General features: G+C 39.8%; 1 protein-coding gene across 1 annotated transcript in view; it reads left to right on the forward strand.

The window, feature by feature from the left end:
• The first annotated feature begins 12 nt into the window (after window positions 1-12).
• The window catches only part of CPXM2 (carboxypeptidase X, M14 family member 2), an 80630-nt gene continuing 56706 nt past the window's right edge, over window positions 13-23936 (forward strand). The window contains exon 1 of the mRNA XM_009965928.3: window positions 13-482. Coding sequence (XP_009964230.2) covers window positions 152-482 — 331 coding nt within the window. The 5' untranslated portion in view covers window positions 13-151. The remainder of the gene's footprint in view (window positions 483-23936) is intronic.

Raw genomic sequence — 23936 nt, forward strand, 5'->3', positions numbered from 1 at the left:
GCCCAAAGCGGAGGCGCTTTTCGCAGGCAGGCTCCTTTAGCCCTCTGCGTCTCCCGGGGAGAGTTCGCCAGCTGCCAAGGATCTCTGTTTTCTCTGTTTGCAAATAAAGTTCTGCGACTTGCAGAGGAGATTTCTGCAAAAGCGAACGATAATGATTATTGCCCTTAGCAGGAAAGGCTCATGTTCCTCTCAGCTCTGCCTTGCTCTCTGCGCCTTTGGGCTGGCATTGCTGGGGGATGTGTCCCGGGCTGCACCCATGGACGATCAGGATTATTACCTGCAGGAAATTAGCAACAGGGATCATTATTATTCCTTTCCGTATCCCAGTGAAGAGTTTTTTCCTTTCACGGAGCAACCTGGAGAGGAAGGACCTATCCGTGCTGCAGAGACAGAGGAGCACCCAGGGTTCAAACCGAGCAGGAAAGAGTTAAAACCGAAGAAAAACAACAAAAAAGGAAAATCCATTCTTGAAACTCCACCAGGTAACTTTCCACCTCCTCCTCCAGAGCTTGGAGTCTGCTGAATCTCATGCTGACTGTGACTTTTAGCGTTAATGAATACCCAGTTAATGGCTGTCTTGGTAATAATAACAATAAATGTGCTCATGGTGATGATGATGACAACACATTCATTTTTAATGTCCCACAGAACATACCTACAGAACTTTTATAGGCTTTTTAACCCTTTCTTCATCAAGTAAAGAGATTTGAGAGTGATAAAGTATTAATTAGGCTGCACTCTATTTAATATATGGACTCTTCCTTCTTAGTAACACTTGATAAATGCCTTGTTGTTAAAGCTGCTGTTCTAAAAGCAAAATAAGAGAGAAAGATTCTGTAATAAAAGCTGACTGTATATGATGACACCTTATTTTATCCCTTGTCATTTTAATCTAAAAGAGGTTCCTGAATTAATTTTACATATAAACCTGTGAATTTCTTTGAGATTTCACTTTAAAGCCCTCCAGAGGAAGATAGGTAAACAAAGATCTTCCTATAAAAGACCAAGCCATAACAAGCTAATTTAGTTATTGACCTGTAAAATAAAGAAATTAAACAACAACAAAAATGCCTTATAATAAAAAAGGTCATCTTTATTTCCATCTTTTATTTTCTGCATTTAATTGGATGAAAATATGCAATTATTAAAGTTTGCAGAAACTTGATCAGCTTTTATCATTCAGTTGTTCCCATTAAGAGCTAATTGCACCACCCTCAAAGAAGAGAAATTTCTTTCTGTGATTCTTGAATATAGGGTAGGTACTTTACTGGTTTGGGACACTTTTAAGAGTGAGTTTGGATTATGAACTTTAGAGTTGTCGAATTTGGGGCCAAATCCCACTCCCCTACAGCTGAACTCCCCTTTACTTCAGAAGGAAATTTTTAATGTTAACAGCTGGAGCATATGGCACAAAGTTTTCAATTTGGAGCCATTAATGCATGCAGTGCAACAAAACAGAGGATCAAGGGTTGTAGAGTGGCTTTAACTTTTTTCCCAGTTACAACTAGTAAACAGCTAGTTTACTAGATCCCTAGTTACAGATAGTAAACAAAATATTTTCAATGTAATGTTAACACTAACAAATTAATTAGCCTTTTATTAGAAAAGATACAAGCTTTTATAATAATAATAAATAGTGATAAGAAAATATAATTTCTGAAATCTGGAAAACAGTTTGTGGGGCAGGCGGTTTGGATTGCCAGTGTAACTCAAGGCAGAAGCCAAGGATGACAGCAAATATACCTTGTCCAGGGGAGCAGAGACACAAGACATCTGTGCTTGTGGGTCCCTCAGGGACCAGCACCTCAGCAGCAGCCTCTCTAGCAGGTGATATTGCCTGGACCATCTCAAGTACTGGCTTACTAAGGTTATTATCTAACCATGGGCAACCTGTGGATTTTAAGGCTACCTAATTAGGTACCAGGCTTTTCCTTCTTCTCTGTGGTGGAGACAACACAGATTTCGAGCCTGTAGTGAGATGTTCTGAAGTTCAGCTCTGCTTTCACCTTTTCTGTTGGTGTTTTCCCAATTTCCGCAGCGCCATGGCTTCGCACATACTCCACCAGACATGACAGCGATGAGGATAGCATCCAACCTGTGAGGGCAACGTTCATTCATCTTTACAAACAGGCATCTTTCTTGTTTCCCAGCTGCTGCACTGAACACCTTAAAGGTTCAGAGAAGCCTTCAGCCATACCAGTAACTACCTTAGTTGTTGTGCAACACTCATCCCTTCCAAACTTGCTTTGGTTTATTCACTGTAGACACAGCAGTAGAAAATTCAAACTATATTAAACTGCTGACCTACCAGGGGAGCACACTGAGGTCTTATAGATAGTTTGAATTTGGTGATTTCCCTAAGAAAGTTTGATTTTACAAATTGAATTACATTATTTTTTTGACACAGGTAATTATGGAATTAGAAAGAAGAAAAAAAAAAGACCTCCTCAAACCTTCTCCAGAAAACACCCCGTTGTGTGCCAACCAATTGACTTTTGAAAGTTTTCTCTTCTAATTTATTTCTTTGTACTTTCCACTCTACCTGTCTCTGAGTCCAGGGAGTCATTTTATTTCTGCAGTCAGGTAACGTCCTTCCTCAGCTGCTTCCTCCTCTTCCTCAGCATGGCCAAGCACAAGGCCAAGGGGAGCACAGGAGACACTTGTGATGCACCATCAAAAGCAGCTGGAAGTAGTTCAGCCCCTCCTTTCAAAGCAGGCACACACTCTTTTGACACAGCTGAGCTACCAATTTCCAAGCTTTCACCAGCCATGTGCAATAAGAGGTTTTAAAGCTTATGAGCTTTTAAAAAAATAACTAGAAGGACAACAAACCACAGATTCCTTCCACCAAACTTTCGCTCCTTGCCCCAGCGCATGGAGGCTTGACAGGAACTCAGCAAACTGGCTGTTAGACTTTAATATGGGAAAATGCAGTGTATTTCCTTGGGAGCAGCTGAAATATTTTAACTGAAAAACACATAATAAGCCTTAAGACAAACACCCAGCAAAAAGAATGGTTATCATTTGTTAAACAGGTAGGTGAAACCAGGAGGTTTTTGGCAGGAAGTGTCAGGCAATTTTAACTTCAGACTGTTAAAAGTTCTGGCTATAAAATTTGAAATTTCTCCTTTCTCCTCTCCAAAAGGCAGGCAAGGACTTGGTCCCGCCAGTGCAGTGACTCCGATGCTTAGTGCCATGTCAACATGTCAGTGGGGATCAGTTTGAAGTGAAGATCTGAAAATCTGACTCCTTACAGACATGCTTAAATAAAAATACATACCTATAATTTCTCACATTTGTCCTGTTAAAACGACAACTAGAAATAATAATAGAGGTTGCCAAAGACATATCCATGAATATCTATAAATCTGACTGTGTAAATAAGTGTGTTGTGTATATATGCATACATTTATGTGTTTATACACATATCCAGAATTGAATTTAATTTATTGGACATGAAGTAAATACAAAAATTTGAGTTTTGTGAGGATCACTGGCAGCTGGGGCATGCGGGATTAATTAGTTGTAACAAACAATAGTCTGGCTGCGAGCTGGGATGAAGAAAGCAGAGGAACAGGAATGTGTGATCTGCCCTTTGGCTGAGCAGCTGGTACTGATCAGCCCTAACTTTGAATCAAAGCTGAAATCAAACATAGCAGCCTGAAGGACACGGCACATAACAGATGACACGGACCCTATTTATTTAAGCTAATTCCTGAAGGTGGTGAGAATATAGATATTTTCAATCTGTGAAATATTAACGTGGAAAGAAATCTTGTTGATGCCAGTGGGGTTGCAGTGTATTTTAAAAATAATACTACTAATAAAAAAAGCATTATTAGAATCAGTATTTTCAAATACTTGATTCAGATAACAGTTAAAATACCAACCTAGCTCCTTGCCCTTTAAATGACTCATAAATGAAGTGGTACTAGGTCATCCATGGAAGGTAAACAGTTGGACTGACACATTTCTGTATATACATATTTCCATTTTCTAATTCCATCCTTGTTTTTTTAGGCCTCTATCCAAAGCCCATTCAAATCAGTGGAAAGAGTCTTGTTAACAACAATGTTTTTCTTTTATGGGGCCTTTAAGAGTTTAATATATGCAGTCTTGGCTACCATCTGTGGGGCAGATCCCTACAGATGGTTTGGGGGTCTGTCTGAATCCAGGCAAAAATCCATCCCTGGGAGGTTTGTGGGGTTGAGGTCCCCGTGAACACTGCTCAGTGCTGCACATTGCTCTGTTGATAGACACATTGTTGAGTTCCCACTGTCAATCCTATTGTGCCCAAGTCTGCCACAATTAAATCTGTAATTATTTTGATTTTATTTACAAAACTTGTACTTGTTATAGTAGTTCTTGTTCTGGCCATACCTCAATTCTAACTGCCTTTAGAAAACAAAGGATTGATGTTTACTTATACGGCAGCGCTCAGAAAGGGGTTCAGTGCACGTGTATTTTCTATTTCACAGGTCTTCCAGTGTTTGATCTCTACACAGCCTGACATAAGTGTCTGTGTAGTAGTCATTATTTCCTTTGTCTTATCTGTTGCTTTCCCTAGGCTTGATGAAACTCTTCAGTTGCCTCACTGTTTACTTCTCCCATATATGTTTATGTTTTTGTAATAATGTTGCCACCTGTTCAACAATATATTTTTTAAGGTTTTTGGTTTGTGGAGTTGTTTTTAATTGGTGTAGGGTACAGGGATCTCTTCAATGGGTCAGGACCTCTTTGGACCACATGTCTGAGGAGGAATCAGTGAGGGAAGGCAAAAAGCAGATAAAATGGCCAGTGCAAGCAATCACAAAAATTGTCTTGTGGAAAGAATTTGAATGTATAAAAATAGATGGATATTACATTAATTGAGGTGTTTATCAAGATATGAGATAATGAAGTCTTGGAGAGAGATCAGTGAGTGAATAAGTAGGAAAAGCTGAATCATAGAGGCATTACACAAGAAAAACTGGAAAGATTTTGTGCAAAATGGTGATGAAGAGCTGGAGGGTGTAAAGTTAAAAACATGACAAGTTTATGGTGTTACTGTCATTTGAGTGATGAATTTGTTCACTAGAAAGAAGAGATGAGAGAGTGATATATAAGGAATTGAGCTGATAGCTGAAAGCACTTAAGAAGAGGTCGCCAAGACACACCAGCTTTCCAGCTAGAACAGAAGGAAACATAGAAGGAAAGGTAGCATGTGAATCAGCATTGCATGCCAAAATTGTGGATTTGGATGGGATTAGCTAGAGCAAAGATGGAAAAAGGGGGGAGACTGAAAACAGGCAGGCTGAAGGCGTACCTAGAGAGTTAGGAGGAAGTCTAGGAGCAAAGCGAGTCATCAAAGTCAAAGTTTTCCAAAGGCATTTGAAGCCCAGCGTGTTGAACTTTGCTGGCATGTTGAAGGTGGGGTAATACCTCAGAGCTCTGGCTGGGAAGAAGTCATTAGAAACATTGGCAAGGTGCCTCTGAGCGGAACGCGAGGGCTGAAAGCCAGACGGGGCGGGCGGCTGGCGTGGGGCGGGCAGGGAGCAGAGCCAGCGGTGGCTTTCGGCAGCGTGTCAGGGAGCTTAGAGGGGAAGGTGTGAAGGGAACCGGGGCAGGAGCTGGAAATACAGAAGGGATTCAAGGGGAGCAGGAAACGGCCTTTTGGGTTAGGGAACTGAATCAGAAGGTGAAATGAAGGTTGGGGGATGACTGCGTACATAGGCTTGTATTTAAGTCAAGGCTATTCAGTGATAAATGACTCACGTAGGAACTAAGAAGAAATAAGCACAGAATTATCCGTATGCTGGGTAATAATCAGAGCTGCTGTTTTCTGGCCCATTGGTATCCTCTCTCTTTAACCTTGTAGCTGACTTCCCTTCCTGAGAAGCCCAGAGAAAGTGGAGCGCTCCTGTGACCTAGAATGTAGATTGTAATTTTAAAGCTTTTGCTTAAACTTCTTACCCTAGCACCTTTTAAGAATGAACTCATTGGCCCTAGGTGCATATGCCATTAATTTTAATATAACTTGTATCACTTCCTAATTGCTACATGTGACAATCAAAGATGAAAACACGTGGCTTTTAATGAGCTTTCTTTCATCTACCAGCATCTATTTTCTCCTCAGCACTTCTACAAATATGTAGAATAATGAAATGTAACATAGCCACTCCATATAAGAGACCATCCTTTAAAGAGTGTCACAACAAAAGAGGACAAAGGATGACAAAGAATGAATAATGAGCAATGTCCTCAAAATTGGCCAAACCTTTTTGATTAGCATCTTTCCTTACCCATGGCTTCCATGAATAATATAACATGAGATAAAAAATCAGAATAAACACATTTGATTATGCTAGAGAAAAACGTTTTGTACAATAATTCTCCTAGCAGTCTTCTCTGAATTCAAACTAATTTTTAAGTTGAGAAAAATACCTCTTTAAAAAAGGACCATTTCACTGAATAGATTTTAATAGTACAAATCTGAGTCAAGACTTGTTCCTGAAATGCCAGCATATTACGAATCACTCATTTGAATTTATTCTTGGTTTTTAATATTACTCTGTTCAGTAAGCTGGCTAGGCAGGTCAATCCAATGGTTCATAATCAAATTTCACTTCTTTCTTTCGGTTTTGGAATGAAGACTTCTGTCAGCTATGTGAACTTAGAATCTGTCAAAAAGATGAGTAGTAGAAGTGGAAGGTATGGTGCAGAAGAAGTAATTTCTTGAATCTTCAACATCTGAGCCTTTTCTTCCTGAGATTTTTGAGTCTTGCTCAATTGATTATGTAAAAAGTAGACTACCAAAAGCTTTGTTGTCTGGGTACAGAGTTCAGAGTTGATTGTCATACTCACACATAGAGGTTGCTTGTGTTTGTACTGTTATTATGCAAAGGATGCGTTAGATCTGGTCTTCTTGTCAGGCCTCTGGTGAGGTTATGTCTTGTGGTACTGCTTGTTTCATAAAGCAAGGCATTTTGAAATGAACAGATATAAATATGTGCCTTTAACGCTAGGTTTTTGGGTACGCAAGGAAAATGGGAACAAACAAATCTCTGATGTAGCCGAAATTATTTGCCTTTTAAAATCCAGTGATTACACATGCAAAACACACCATAGCCTTTATTTAGCTCAAGCAAACTTTCACTGAGAGAAAACAGGTGATAGGAATAATCACTCATGTTAGAAACAGACATTCACTTTTAATCTTTCTGTCCCTGGGAGCTGCCTTAATGGACAGTTTGGTCCTATTTAATTCAGTAGGCCATGAATCAGAGCATTCAAGTTTCTTTAATTTTTGCATGGGATTTCCTTCAAGGATGGTCATGGCCATTGTATCTGTGCGGTTACATCTCCAATGCAGAAGTTACTTCTCAGTAACCTGCCTGAACACACTATCCATGCCCAGACAAGAATAAAGTGCATGAACAATGGAGCAAGAGCGTTTAGAGGACACTGTGGCCAGCCCCGAAGTGGGTCTCTAACACTGCTGCTGTCTGATTAGTTTCGTGACAGGGACTTCTTTTCCTGAGCCACCGATGGTGCTGATCACTGAGCACATCTACCTCTTTCAGGGGCTAGCTCTGCTCCTCTGGAAGCCTTTCTCTGGATATTTCTGTTGACTACAAAAGGTGTTTGGTGGGTGTTTTACGAATATGATCAAGCAATGAAAACCACTTACATTATAAACAGTTAGTAAATTGCATGTCAATGTTAATTCTTTACTTACGATGCAAACATGTTTCTAATTCCCTTGTAGCACAGCAAAAGGAACATTTATGATTCCATTCCCCTGTGTTTTTATTCACCCTGGTTTGGGGAAGAACAGGGTACTCCGGGTGTCTGCTGTGTGCTGGAAGGGACGGAGCACCATCAGAGGAGCAAGGCGTTTTATTCTTTGTGCAGTCACCAGGCAGTGCTAAATCAACTTGACAGGTGTAAAAGAAAAACTGTTTCTGTTTTATACCCACAGCTAAAAATGGCAACAAAAAAAAGGTGAGAAAAACAAGGGGGAATGAAGAGATGCCAGATGGTGACTCTGAGAGTCAGAGTGCCTATGAAGACATCAGAGGAAGTATGAGGGGATCATTTAAAGCATCTTTAGAATACTTGGGTTTAGCTGTTAATTTCTCTACCCCTGTTTGAATTCAATTACAAAGAATAGTCTGGTGAGTCTGCTGATAGACATCTCAAGTCCTCTTTTGGACATAAAATACTTCCTTTCTGGTGGGTAACATACTGGCATTGGCAAGCAAGGATTTGTACCAGGTTATTATAGGTTAAATGGAGACAGGGAAAGAGAAGGGCTTCATTCCCTATTTCCACAATGATCTACATAATTTTCTAAACAAAAAGAGGCTTTAAAGTGAGTTTGTGGTTCTGCAGGGGTATTTAAACAAGCTGCCTTATAAATAGGAATCAGACCCAATACACTGTAAAGGATATTTTACAAGAATGTCTTGTAAAAAATTATACAAGATACTACTCCTATGTCAGAGCTGGAGAAGCACATTTTACTCTTGGATTAGGAAGAGTGAATGATTTCCTATTCTGACACATAAGTGAGCCTCAAACTTGCACTTCATGGTCTATGTGGGGCTGCATCACAGCGTGTCTGCTGGGATGTGATATTGCAGAGAATCGCAAAAAAGCTGGCAAGCTTCAGTGGACCATAGTGACTTCCAGTAACTATTGTTCATGGGTGAAGTTGAGTATCTGATTTAGTAGTGAAAGCACCCAGATACAGGATTAATCTTCTGTTTACTTGTGGTTATTTACAGTATGGGAATCCTGTAAATTTACAGGTCTGTAAATATATTTCTGCTCCTGCTTTCACACAAGCATTAACAGGATGCTGTATTTCCAAAAATGTTACTGCACCCAACAGTCCAAACAAGGAATGTAATAAGAGTTGCATGCTTGATGTTCATCAACTTTCCCTGCGAGATGTGTGTCCACGACAGCCACGAGAGTGCTTTAGCCATCCGGGCAATCATTTGAAGTCAACTAAAGGGATACATCCTGTTCCATCGCCTTGTGTGTTGGCTGTGTTTCACCCAGAGCTTGTTATGCTGGACATGTTTGCAGTGCACCAATCCACTCAGGAGACGTGGACAGACAGATGCTCAGTTTTGAATCCTAGTACATGGCAGACAGATCTTCACCACCCAGAGACAATACTGGATTTGTTTAGGTGCAGCATTCACCTGTTCTATAACAGGACTCAATTGGCTTAGGCACCAGAGTCCTGTACTCAGGTTGTTCTTCCTTTTGAACCTCAGTAGCTCATCCAGACAATGGCTACCAGAGCTTCTTAAATCTGATTTGCTTGCTTAGGTTATGGGGCTTGAATGCTTCCTGTAGATGTTTTCTTCCTCACACTCCCATGTATCACAAATTTTGTAGTTTTCTTGTAATTTCCCTTCTTTTTGGCTCTACAAGATTGATCCTCTTGTCTGGGACCTAAGAAAGAATCTGAGGAGGAACCTCAAATGTCTCTGCTTGACTTCGAGAGTTTTCTTTGGCTTATAGAGGGGCTCAGGATGTCTGTAATCTCTGTTGTCCCCAGATTTGCCTTTTACCTGTTTCCTCATATGAACTTTAGAAAGCAAAACAGCCTCCCATTTCAAGGGGAGTTATATTTGACAAGAGAGCACAGAGTGAGGACAAGTATCTCCCTCCTCTAACACATCCAAGATTTACTGTAAACTGCCCAAGTACATTAATCATTGTGGAGTGCTGGAAGACAGTGTTGTTTGCAATGGGAGCAACTGAAAACCATCTTTCTCATTCTTTCCCAGAAATTAGAGTATTTTTATGTTCTTCTCTTCAGAGATACACTATTTTATGGTGACAGGTTTATGGCTCCTTTCTACTTTCAGGGTCCTCCTAAAACATCTGTCAAATGAAGGGAAAAGTTCAAAGTATCTTAGAAGAGCTGATCTCAAATATGGATGTAAGCACTCCCTACCACCACCATTACAACCACCCTTTATGCCAGACCTGTCTTTAACACACTCTTTTTTTTCCCCAAGATAATTTTCAACAGTGTAATGAGTTTGCCCCCATACACATGACAAAGGATGTTTGAACATGGGACCAGATTTCAACACTCCCAAAGATTTTTCGCTGGCTTAGAACAGAAGCTTCAATTTCATCCAAACAGCCTTTCATGCGTGATTGCCTAAAAGTAACACTTAAAACTTCAGCCTTTAACAACATGATTTTTCTCTTTTTCACCTTGATTGCTTATCTTCTGAGAAGTTACAGAAAACATTTCAGAAAGAGCTAGAATTATATTTGCTATCACAATCTGGATGGCAAGTACCCTACCGCAAGGGATAAGCCCAGTTTTATCCCACAGAGTATACAATTTCTTTATGCACTTCAAATTCCAAATAAAAATTCCCTCGAGAACTCTGTTGAAACTATGGCTGGGTTATATATGGCCTTTATACATGGCTGGAGGAAAGGTTGGAATTTGCCATAATAAATCTGGGCTTGGATCCACTCCAGGGTGAAAGTGACCCAATAACGTGGGGATATGCCCCAGTCTTCAGTGCACGTCACTGGAGCAGGAGGCTTCCCTTCAGGTGAGGCAAGAGCTCCTATGCTGCTGGTGAATAGAGGGCTGAGGAGAGGATGAGTAGCCAGGACCAGCTGTAGCCATGGTCCAGCACACACTCTAATTAAAACAAAGAGAAAAATACCTTACAGCTCTCTTGGCAGATATTTGTTTCCTCAGGGCTCCTCTGGAGGCTTTTGTATCCCAGCAGAGGACTACAGTCCAAAACTCTTGCAGGATCCTCAGATGAGTGTCTCACATCTGGTCCAGTTCCTTTACATCAGGTATTTCATTAAATACATGTAAGTGACAAAAGGGGGCCCCAAAAAATGTTGTTTTCATCTTGCAGTAGAACAGATGATTGGGGGATCATATATAAAGGCAGAAAGCTATGAGTTCTTCCAGACCTTTGAAAATCCTGACAAAGTGAGACCAGGATTGCAGAAGCCCAGAGATGGGTGGGATGCATAAAGCTCAGAGAAGGAAATGTATAAATTCCTCAGTTGCCAAACGCGCAGCCCAAGAAGAATGAGGGTTGAGGTATCTGGCCACTGAAATCACAAGTTACAGCAGTTCTCTGCCTGAGTGACTGAATTCTTTATTTAAAAAGAGAAAAAAATATGAATCCAATTTTTCCTGCAAAATTGCTGCTTATTGCTTAGGGTTTGAAAGCACTTCCACAAAAAAAAAAAAAAAAAAAAAAAAAAAGAGCGTTGTCTGTTTGCAAGCAATAGTTCAAGTCCACAGTGAACAAAGGGTAAAGCTTTCAACCAGAAGCTGTAAGCATTCAGTGTTATTTTAATTTATGAACTGAAGAGGTGAAAAAAGTCTTGTAAGTCTACTTTCTAAAAAAATCCAAATTATAATGAAGGTTAGTAGCATGTGGAATACAAAATATTGCAAACACATCTGAATTGTTTGATATTGCTAATACACAAAAAATAAATATGTACTTGGGTTTTTCTGATGCTTGAATGCTAGTCAAATGGCAATCATACATATAGAGACTCTACACTCTTACAAGAGGAATAGAACAGGAAACTTTTCAAAATATGATTAAAAAAATGCTAGTATGGACTTATGCACCTGAAATGCCAGAGCTCCGGGAAAGTGGAAAGAAAATAACACAGAATTATTACTCTGCAAAATTGTTCTGTATTTCTGTTCTTTAATCCTGAATCATTTTTTTCCTCCCAGTTTGAAAATTGAAAAACGGGTTTTTTTATGCTTAGGCAAGCTTGCCTTGAAGCTTACTCTATTCCATGTTTTTTCAAGAGCAGAATACCTATGCTTGGTAGATATTTCCAACTCCCATGGGTAGGAAGGAGAATGTGCTCTCCAAGGCAGCAGTCGAGTTAATAAGTCCGAAATCATGGCCTGCACTTTTCACATTATCACACTCTTGGTTTTCTGTGGAGACAAGGACTCTTCTGGTAACAACAACATGGGCTATAACTAGCACGACACTTTTCTCCAGGGAAAGGATGTCAAAACTCACTGGGCAAGTAGTATAAACTAAGATTTGTCTGAATGCTTTCCTGAGCAGTCCTCTTTGGGTCCCCAGGCTGGTAAATGCATTGCCTGCAGTCTGGATCTTTGGGCTTTCAGCCTTGAGAAAGAAGACATGCATGCATGCAATTTTAAACTCATTAATAACTCACATTTCATATAATTTGAAGATTCTGACATACTTAGCTTTGAATGAGTGAAGCCTCCAATGTGCTAAATGTTTAGCCTGGGATTATGAACCTTTGCTGGACCAGGGCTGAATTGTTAAACAAAGCAGAAAAGATGTTTAGACAGAATGAATTTTGGGAATCTTGCAGGCTGCATAAAGCTGTGAGATTGTGGGAAGCTGGAATAGGGAGGAAGGACCTCTGAACACTCAGTCACTTGTGTTGGAGAGATGCCCACCCTTTGAGATATTTGTCTGAACCTTACTTGAACTGTTTCAGCTCCTTCACTCTGTAGCATGGAGATGGAGCTTCATAACAGCTTCGCTGCTGAACCTCCAGTTCTTCCCTCCGATTAGCTCAGAAATATCAAGAACCATGTTTTTTCTCATGGTATTTTTAGCATTTCTCTTTCTACATGCAGGAAGCACAGAGGCTTGTGAAAATGCCAAGTCCTCAAACTTTAAAAGATATTAACTGAGCTTTTAAAACCACAGAAGCCTGGTGCTTACTTGCATTTGAGGCTTTTTTTTTTTTTTTTTTCTTTTTTAGTTCCCTAAATTGGCTCTTCTATGACTCGTTTGAGGATGAGTAGAGAGGGGGGAAGTAAAATGGAGGGACCATGGTATGTGCAAAGTTCCATCTTCACAATGGACACGTGAAAGCTAATAAGTCATTTGGAAGATGAAATCCTTTAGGAAGATGAGGAAAAGCTCATGGGAAGAACAGCTGGTAAAATGTGGCAAAGGCAGAGCCTGACTGCAGAGTGCATGTGTTTTCTGAGCTCCTTAAAAATCATGCCTTTTTCAGAAATTACTTTCGGGAGTCATTAATTGCCTTTGCAAGCTGCACTCTGTCCTTCTATTTCTTCTATTCCTTCATTGATGGTGCATTTTCCAGTGGTATTCCTGCTCTGCCCTGGGGTTTGTGTCCCCATAGTGACCCCAAATGTCAGGGCAGGCATCCCTCCTGCACCCCTCCCTGCACCCCAGCAATTCCACTCCTCTGCTTTTTTTTTTTTTTTTTTTTTTTTAAATTAGGGTAGTTACATTTCAATCCAAGCCTGGATTTTATTTTCTCAAATCTTAGAGATCTAAATGTTTCTTGAAGTTTTACTTCCTGCTGCTTCAAACTCAGATACTCTGCTTTCAGGGTGCTTCTCAAGGGTGCAACAGCTTGGACACAGGATGTTTTAAAGGAAGAAGAAAGCTCTGTTTTATGACTTCCTAAATCTTTTGCTTTTCAGGATCTTTGTGTATATTCAAAGAACCTCTGATTATTTTCTATGTGCACTTGGCCAATTTTTTATCCTTTCACTGAAACAGTTTTCCACTGTTCGGGACTTGAAATGTATTAAGCACTTCTGACTTTTTATTACTGTCTTAGAGCTGAGTTTGAATCAACTATGCAATTAAAAAGTAAGTCCATCAAAAAGAGTAATGAAGTGAAAATCAAACAAGCCAACTAAACTTATTTTTTCTTTTACTGTGCTCTAGAAAATGCAAACTGATTCCTTTTTCAGGGTTGGGAAGGAGCACAAAGTTTGAGTTCAGGTTAATTGTATCCACACAACTTTCTTCTGAAATCATTGTCTGAGCAATAGCTCCAGGCACTACAGTGACTTCTATGCTTTATGAGAAGTGTTTGTTTTCATTCATTCCTCTTATTATTTCATATGAAATAATAACAACAGATGTGATGTTAGGGAAAAAAAAATGCATAAATGTCTAAACTCACTGCTAGAGCAGACACACCAGGTCTCCATAAAACTGCAACTTACACTTTATAAAAGGTTTTAAAACCAAGTTGGATTGATTTTCGGTATTTCCTGTCACAGACTCTCTATATAGGTCGAGTATTTAGCCCAGATGTGCAACCTGGAAGAGGGATAGGTAGCAACTGAGACCAGCCTGTGCTTGGTGACAACCCATAAATACACTCTGAGGCTTGAGTGGTTGCTCCCACCCCCTCAGTGATGCTTCCTCATAGTGGGCAGAGCAATTACTGTTGATAGAGGATGAGGGATATTAATTGCAAGGGGTATAAATGCAGTTGGGAGCTGAGGTATGATGGTTGTCGTGGCCTTCTCTACCGAAGTGGTCAGCCTGCCTTTGAGGGTCTTCTTGCTTGTGCACGGAGGTGTGTTTGCAACTACGTGTTTGTCTACACACACACATTTTAATGTCACTTCTGATTAGCTGTAAATTCTTTGGGAAGATTTAAAATTGACAAGGCTTAGTGTTTCACAAGCCAGCAGGGGAGGAATGACTCTCAGAAAGGTGATCCTGCACTATTCACCTGAGTTCCTCTGCAGATACAGAGTACCGATATTGTACATTCTGTTGGTAAATGCGTGTTTTTAGTTTTAATCATTAAAAAATTAAAGATGACATTTCAACTCGCAGCTAGGATGACTAATGACTGTCTGCTGCCTAAAGGCATAGCTCATACTACTTCATTAAGCTGGCTCTGAAGTTTGCTTGCTCCCGTTGAGAGCTAAGTCAGAAAGCTAAACTGGTAGAAGACAGCCTACTATGAAATCCAAAACTGAATAGCAAAGTGATTCTATCTTCATCCTGATTTACTTGTGTTAGGCTTTCGGCTGCTTCATTAAAGGAAGCTAATGCATCTGTTTCAATATCATTTTCAGCACATTTTCCACCTTATAGAAGAAAAGTAAAAGAAATGTAGTTTGGTCTATGCTGGAGCTTAACTTGATTAAAAGTTGAAGAACACTGAGTAGTCCTGACTGGGAAGAGGCTGATTTCAGTCTTTCTCAAGTGTAAATTTAGTACTTACAAGTGGAGGTAACTATAGTAGTGGCTCGTCACTACTAATGAGATCTCCTTTACAATCTCTCCAGTTTTTCCTGCTCTGTGTGTGTGGGCTTCACGTGTGTGCTAGTGAGACTAAGAGGGTGAAAACTGGGTGATATCACAGTAGTGCCATCTATTTCAGTGAAATCAGGTGTTTCTAGAGCACTGCTGAAGCTATTTATGTGTATTTTACCACTAGGTCTACCATAGCCCCAAGCGTGCAATTCTGATCTTCCTGATGGAACGTATACAGCCCCTTTCCTATGTTCTCCACTTGGATACTTCCCTTGTGCTGCCTGGGATCCCCGTTCTGCTCCACAAACATGGCTCTGCTGCAAGAGCCTTAAAGCTGGCAGAATTCTTGGCAGATGTATATTTCCAGGGCCCAAAGTCATGGACATTTTCCAGGTTATTTATGTTTAAGGAATTTCCTGACTATGCTGCCACTCTGTACAACTGCATAGTGAACATGCTATACCTAACTGTGGGTATATTTACTTCTGTATAAAGTTGATAACTTTATATATATATATATATATATATATATATATATATATAACTACAGTTTTCAGAGAAGGGGATAAAACTAATTGCACGTTAAGCCAATTTTATACTCATACAACTGGTTTTATGCAGTTGTACTATTTTTGGTAAAATACATTCAAATGGCATTGTTAAAGTGGTTAAACCTTAGCACTTTTAAGGTGTCTCATTTATCGAGCCAGGGTTGTATCTTAAGATAGTAGCTATTTTCTGTCTTGATTTTGTACTTGTTAATGGTATTCCAAGTTTCAATGCTTATTTTTGATGGCTACAATTAATGTTCTTATTGTAGAATCTTTGGTCTTGCAGTATGCCTCAGTGATTTGATATTTTGAGCTGTTTCTGGCATGAAGACATTGGACAGATATGTGTTTTTAATGGTAATTTTAGCCCTATACCCAGCCATTGTGCGTGCAGTCTGTCTCAGTCTTTTTCTCCATTGTTTGGTTAAGTCTATTTGTTTGGCTCTGGAAAAAAAAAAAAAAAAGGATGGTTCTCATTTTTGATGGCTGTATTCAAGTTTTGTGGCTTTAGCTGGAATTACAGAACATCTTCATTCTGTGCTTCAGAGAAACATCAGAGGAGACATTTTAAAATTAATAACACAGAATTCAGGCTTAGTCAAAGCTCTTAAAAGAAAGTTAAGAATTGATGTGATATTTTTCAGGTTGTATTTTTATTTTGGCTGTTAAAGGTAATAGCATGTCTTTTTCAGAGCAACTAAATATACATATTCCTTTGTAGAGAAAGTGGAGGACTTGTCAGATTTGGATACAAATGAGAAGGTACCCTGTATCACGAGCATCTGGAAGCCTTTCCTGGGTCTATGCCTATGGTGGTACTTAATGCCTCCGTATGGTGATAGTCTGCACCAATGCAGCTTGTCCTCACATCGTTTCTTTTGTTAATGGCCTGGATGCCATGACCAGGTTTGCAACATGATTCCCACCCTTGTCCCTTCCCATGTCAGGTCAGCAAGGTGGTGTTCCCATGGGCAGCGGGGCAGAAACTCTGGGATGCCTGCCTGCACCTCCCTTTCCTCTGACTTTCTCTTCTTTCTCTGCCTCTAAAGAGATGTGGGGAAAGAGATTAAGCCAGTTTAAGACATGCAAGAGCTATGGACAGTGTTTCCATACCTACCCACCCAGAGAAGGCTGCTGTCTGCAGGCATGCATGGCTATGGTTGCTTCTCCCCCCTGAGCAGAAGGACCACAGGCAGCAAGAAACAAAACCAGGAGGAAAAAATAGGAAATGTTTCTTGTGCCCAAGCATGCTGACTTCGTGCATTTGGGACCTGGCTCCTGCATTGTCCACATCATAAATCACGTCATATCCTAGGCAGGCTGTACCACGGCAGCAGAAGGCAACTCAGGAAATGTATATGGTATCTGGAGCTTAGATGAGCCTCTTGAATCAGAAAGCTTGGCCAGAAAACTCCCAAAGAAGCTTTCTGGAAATTCCTGCTTCTAGCTGTGCCAGGAATAATAGAAACTCTTCCTGCTAAATGTGCTGTTTTGTTGCATCTAGAACCAACCACAACGTTGGGTTTGTGAGGGAGCAAAAATGTGAAAAATAATGAAAGAAAAAAAAAAAAAAGAGGTATACTTTCCAGATCTCAGAAATGTTTGGTTTCATGTCAGACCAGACCCAAAGGATCAAGATAATTATTAATTTATTCTTTATTTGACTTTAATTGCTGAATTTTCCCTCAACCTTGGAAGCAGGAGAAGAGATATTTTTACAGTTGTATAGAGTCTATAACCCTACAACTTTTCAAGTAACTGTCGTGCCCAGTCCTGCTGGGTGGTGCGCAGTGTTTAGGTGGCGTAAAGAAAGCATGGAAGTGCCCAGTGTCTTTGCACCGTGGGAGGGCTTTGTGTGTCACTGGTATCAGAGATGGTGAGGACACAACTCTGGTGGCCTTGAAACTATCTCAGGGCTTTCACTCTTGTCTGCTGCCTCTGACTCCAGTGGGCACCTTCCCTGTCCAAGTCTGGCCTTGTGCCCTCAGGCAGGAGCTATATACAGCTTCTGTGCAACGACCTCCTTGCCTACAGAGCTGGTTCAGTTTTTGAAGTATGGGTAGCGTGGGAAACAGGAAAGACTGTTGCAGAAAATCTTCTGGTGAGACTCCTAGCAGGGAAAGGAGTCTGTTTACCTGGAAGACAAAGCGGTGCCTCGTGAGCAATCTAGGATTAAAAAGCATCTCCCTCTCCCACAGGCTAAGAGGCTGTCAAAACACAGCTCCTTGGCCCAGAGGCAGCCCCTGGAGAAAGTTGGTTGCAAAGAAGCACATCTAATTGCCAAAAACAGTTTTGAGGTATCGGATGGGTAACATTGGTGGGAGCCTCACTCAGGCTTCAACTTCAGGCCTATGAAAATGTTCCTCCTGATTTAAGGAGGTTTTGGGTCAGACCTCTAGCAGAGCTGGGGTTTGTGGCTTCTAACCAAAAGTGTTTGTGGCTTTTTCTTTTTTTAATCCTCAACAGCAACCATAAGGATAAGTGTATGTTGCAGTTCTGTGATAAATATTGTCTTTCCCTTCTGAGAGCGGTCCCAGATGTCTTGAACCCCCGTGCAGTATTTGTTGCTTATCCTAGAAAAATATACAGCTTTGATGCAACATTAGAGAACAATTAATGTTGTCCTACGACAGAAAATTTTGGCATCTATTTAATCCTTTATTTGATCTTTGATCTGGGACTATAAATCAGTATTTTAACTACTATATAGGGGATTTGTTGTAAGTGCACATTTCTTGCTTTATTCTTTTAGTGCTCAGGGAATAGGTTTATAAGGAAAATAAAATAAAAATAAACTGTGTGTGCTTGAAGAACCTTCATCTGCTTGTACTGCTTCAATTAATCTGAGGTGCATGGGGGCTGGTGGCCTGAATTCAGGCCAGAAAATAAACTAGTATGTACTGTTAGCAACACTTTGAATGTGAACAAAATCACAAAACTGCTCAGACTGAAATCCTTGGACATGTTTCCAGGGAAAAGCTAGGCCATACCAAGTGTAGAGTGTGACTCATGAACATCTGTGGAAATTTCACACTTCCACAATCACATCATCAAAACAGCAAAATTTAGCTAGACCATGTTCCCCCACAAATGTCCTAAGACTGTAAATATAACGAATAATTTAGAAAACGGAGAATCATTTTCTGTTTAATTCAGCCCCCACAGAGGCTGTCCATCACAGAAAAGCAATCAAAAGATATTTTCAGCAAGGGTCAGCAGAAATGTGCTTTTACTGTTATTTCACCTTTTGGGTGCATTGCAGTATTAATACTTTGCATACCTGTGACCTAAGTATTGCTTGAGACACAATAATTGGACTGCCAGAGTTTCCATTAAAAGTTTCTGCTGCTGGAAGATTAATTATCAACGACTATTTTCATAGGAAAAGCTCTAGTTAGCTGTTAGGGCAAAATTTATTATATTGACCTCATTAATAATTTTTGTCCAAGACCATAAAGATCTAAGAATAATATGAATAGTGTAAGTGTTAAAGTCTTCATACCCCAAAATATATGCTTAATTGTGTGCTTAACTTACCTATATCAGTAGCTTTACAAATTTATACCTTCTTCGTTAACTATAAGTGTTTTGCTTAAACAAAGCCTAAATTCTGCATCTATTTTGGTGTGACCCAGAAAAAGAAACAGGGAATCAAAGCCTAGTACTAAATCTGTCTTATTACATGGGTTTTTGCCATGAGATAGCTGACCATATCATGGTGGCAAGATATGTGTTGAGTCCCCAGAGAACAAGGTCTCCAGAGAAGGGAGGAGTCTATAGCCAAGTCTGGTAGGCAAATGGATTTGCAGAAAGAAGAAACTGGTATTAATTACGGGAATAGGTTGTTACTAGAAATAGAAATGGCATCCCAGAGCACATCATGCTGGCACCATACTGGCTTCCCCTCCAACAGTGACAGATCACTTCTGTTGCTGTAGGTTCCTGCTGGCCGCTGTTATCCCCCGACTTGGGCAAACTCTGGCCACACTAAGGCCAAGATGTGCAATGTGGTTTTGACCCTCTAAACTGACCAGCATATTTTTTAAAGACACTTCAGTGTCAGTTGCTGCTGCTAACTGCAGTGATAACTTGGGATGTGCTGCATTACTGAAAATCACACTGGCTGTGTATGTTTTGATGGAAAATGCACAACCTAAAAGATCAGTTACACTGGAAGGGTGATGAGGTCTTCATGTTTATCTCAGTGATATTCTTCTTTTGATTTTGGTGGTGCAAGCTCAAGCCCCGAATGAAAAGCTACAGATACCAACAACAACAACAACAAAATCCTGGCACTAAAACCATTCTTTGCATAGAGAAAATTCTTTGTTAACTCACTGTCAGTGCTGCCTTGACCTCTTCTTGTCTTCTCTGAACTTCTATATCTCTGTAGTGTAACATCCTTTCTCCCGAAACAAACATTTTGAAGTGCAAGGGGATTCTTACATATTTTAAAATGACAAAGCTCTTGGAGCTAGAACACATTTAGAATCATAAAAAATAAATAGTCGGAGTACATTCTGCCCCCAAATGTCAAGCAGACTGTCAGACTGCACAAGGCTAATATTCCTCCATTTCTAGATCTAAGTATCACTGTACACAAGGAGTTAGACAAGCATAGACTTGCGGGAATTGAAAAGGATTACAGGTATGGCTTTTAAAAATATAAGCAAAGGGGAAATATGATGCTTCTTTTTTCCTTTCCATTTGAAAAACCGAACATATTCCTAAATTGATGGAAAATATGCTTTAAATAAAACAATGATTTGTCTGGTGCGCCTCCAAATAACAGTACAGAATAATTTCCTAAATCCATCCTTATTAGATATAAGAGCTATAAAGACAATCTGTGCTTATCTGAAAATCTTTATTTAGACCAGAACAAAATAAAATAAATTAATAATTTAGGCAATAAAGATGAACAGAAGTGTTTTCCTTGCCCTGCTCATACATACGTCTTCTACTTCTGGAATTAATATGTTTCTAAGAATGCCTGTTAATACGGTTTTATCATAAAGAACAGCTAATGTTGCAGCAGAGCAGCTGTAATTATATTGCAAGTGTAAAGACAACCAAACTGGCTCTGCAGGAGGGGTTATTTTTGACCAGAGTTTCAGTGGAAGATGCTGCACTAGTAGGACACAGCCATCATGAGGCTGAAACCATTTTCAAACCCAGCCTAATATCCTTGCACAGAGCCATGTTGAGATTGTAAATTGAGTTGATGCTGGCTTGAGAAGGGAGCTCAGTAGCTCCCTCAGGTAGTGCTCTCGGTCTAGGCAAGCCCCAAATTATAACTGGTAAATTCAGATTTCTAGAGATGAGGTTGTGACTGAAATAAATCTCAAGTGTTTCCCCTTCTGACTTCAAGGAACTGATGATTGCTAACAGTGTTGAAGTATCAGAAATGTCTTCCTGCCCTCACCTGGGACACAATTATCTCTCTGGCTAGTAGAAGCATAATTAAAAATAATGGACACTGCCATTATTTTTAGACATAGCCATTTAACATAGCTAATGGGAAAGCTATTTTGAAAGGGAAACCTCACAAGAATACCGTTCAAGATACAAACGTTATTAAGTCTGAATCCAAGCCCCATCTCTTTTTAGGTCTTGGAATTAGTTTGATCCAGACATCTTATTAATGCCTTGCTTCTGAAGTGAACACCTATTCATGGTTGAAAATCACACACGAAATCATGGTTGGATATGGGCCAGAAAGAGAGAAATGTCCATAACTCAGCCTCTTCCCTGCACCTGCAAGTTTTATGCTTGCTTTTCAGTCACTCTGAAACATAAATACTCTAGCTGCATTTTGTTAGTAAGTTGTTATGTATGCATTATGTGGATTTAAGTGTCTTTCAAAGCCATAGTTGAATTTCCTGCATTTTACAATGATTACTTTTTCAACTAGTTAAAGAAATGACCAAATAGCTAGATCATTTACAGTTGAATCTATAAGGTGTGTACTGCTCTGATTATTCATGCCAACCAATTTCAAAATCATTAAGACAGACATTGATTCTGTGGCAATTTTCATTCTTATATGGAAGATTCTTAAATAAAATATAGTACAGCAATACTTTAAAAAGTAGTCATTATGAATGCTATAAATCAGTTTCTTTTCCTGTAAGTTTGTCAAAAATAGGCTGTCTTGGTTATCTTTAGTAGCTTTAAGAAGCAGGGCAGGACACACCAACAAAATAATTTGTCTATAATTAAATTCACAGTATGACTCAAGATTATTTTTTTTGCAATAGTGAAATGTCAACCTTAGGTGGATTGTGTTGTGTTATAATGAGCAACTTGGAGTTAATCAGATGAGGCCATACTGAAAAATTTGCCCCCACCATCTCTGTACATTACAGACTGATGGTTTGGTTTGATATGCTCCTTTTTTCATCCCTTTATTGACGCTGGAATTCATATGCATGTGGAAAAAAATTAATATTTCTGAAGTGTTAATAGTGTAATATTATGGCTTTAAATAGAAGACACAATTTCATTTAAGACCAAAATCAAAGGTCTTCAATTGTGGAAAACAGCATAAATTCCATACATCAAAGCTACTGCAAACAATAGACTCGATGACTCCAAGAATATCATCCCAGTGCAATGCTGCACAGATGGAAGCATCTAAAGGTCAATCGTCTTTTATGGAGAATCCTGCTGCCCTCTTCCTGGTTCGAGATGGTCACTGGAGAAAGAGGGGCCAGCTGTGAAAAGAATGCTTTTCATTAATTTTCAATCAAGTATTGGAGCAAAATACTTGATTTTTCTTACTGAGTTAAAAAGAAAGAAGAATCTTTACAAGGTTTAGTAAGTTAGTGAAGTCACAGCTTAAAGTCTAGTTCACTTCCAGAGAAAGCAAGCTAGGTGTTATCCTACTAATTTATACAAATAACAGTAAAAAAAAATAAATTCCTGAATGTTATTGAATTGATGGTAAAGATCCTAATGATTTCACTTGAAATATTGTAAGGCTTAAGCACATTGAGAAAAGTCAGTGTATTGTTAACAATGTATTGCACAGTTTTCATCAAAGGTATCTATACCACATGCTGTAGATAGCTCCTGCCTACTCTTAGAGCCTAATCTTGCTCCTGCTAAATTGAGCATTTCATAATATTGGCCTGTTAGTCTGATGCATTCACAGACAATACAAATAATTCATCCTTGAAAAATAAAGAGCAGTCAGGCATATTTAACTGAGATCCATATGAACACTTTTGAGTGTATTATTAGGCTTCAGTTTCTCTAGAAACAGAGAAAATACACATAAATATATGCAGGCAATATTTTTCAGCCTGTAAATACCCATCTTACAGTCTATGAAAATCTCCTTGAAATCCTCAGGAAACCCAAGAATACTGCAGTTTTATAGTAAAACAGTAACATTTCAGTCTGAATAAAACCAAGGCCACTTCTCGTACATACACTGGCAGGTGTATATCACACCAGGTAACTTCAGCCAGGTCTGACAGGCAGCTGCCAGGCTCAGAAATGGTGAATTTCCGACAGGTTGCATGGCAATAGGTCTCTGTACAGAAGGGAGAAGTGCTGAGGAAAGGGACTGCAGACCGCGTGGCTGTGCGTCCGATGGAGCAGCGAGTGCTGGCTGCCCCCCGGGCAGCTCCGTAAGCCCTTGCTGCTGTTCCGTAGCGGAGAACGGGCTGCGACACGCAATCTGGAAGAGACCGAGCTTCAGTGGATCCCTTGCTGATGAAGCCGGCTGTTCACTCTGTGGGAAATTTTCTGCTTTTTTTATTACCTCCCAGTAGGTCCTGTAGATTGCCCTCTTGCCTTGTGAGGTGTGGTATAAACATCAAATTAAATGATATTTTATGAACAGAATATGTAAAAGCAGCTTGCTTTTATTTTCAGCTCAGACCTGGCACGAGTACTTCTGGGTAGCGTTCGAGTGCCTGGGAATGGTGAGACTGTTCACAGAGCAAAATATACCGAAGTGCAAAAGCTTCTGCAGGATTACACCATGAGACTGATTTCCAAACCTGTCTCGAGGACTGAATTTGTTAAAGAAAAGGAGGCAGTTCCCAGCTAAATAATTTACTCCCAGTAGAGATCTGACAGAGCCTGAGACTTCTGCTAGTTGGAGTACAGTGAAGGGTGAAACACTCTATAAGGAAATGCAATTAAAACAATCAATCAATGAAACAAAAATCCTCTGAGCTGTTCCTTCTTCTGACTTTCCTTATACATCCTGTCTCTTCTCTGATTTGAATAATTAGATTGAAAGCTCTTTGAAATGAGGAACTGTCTACATTTTGTCTCTTGTCTAAGACTAAGATCACTGTTGGTACTTTAGAAA

Source organism: Tyto alba, unplaced genomic scaffold (genome assembly GCF_018691265.1).
Source record: "Tyto alba isolate M040663 unplaced genomic scaffold, T.alba_DEE_v4.0 Super-Scaffold_1, whole genome shotgun sequence".
Taxonomy (NCBI): Eukaryota; Metazoa; Chordata; class Aves; order Strigiformes; family Tytonidae; genus Tyto; species Tyto alba.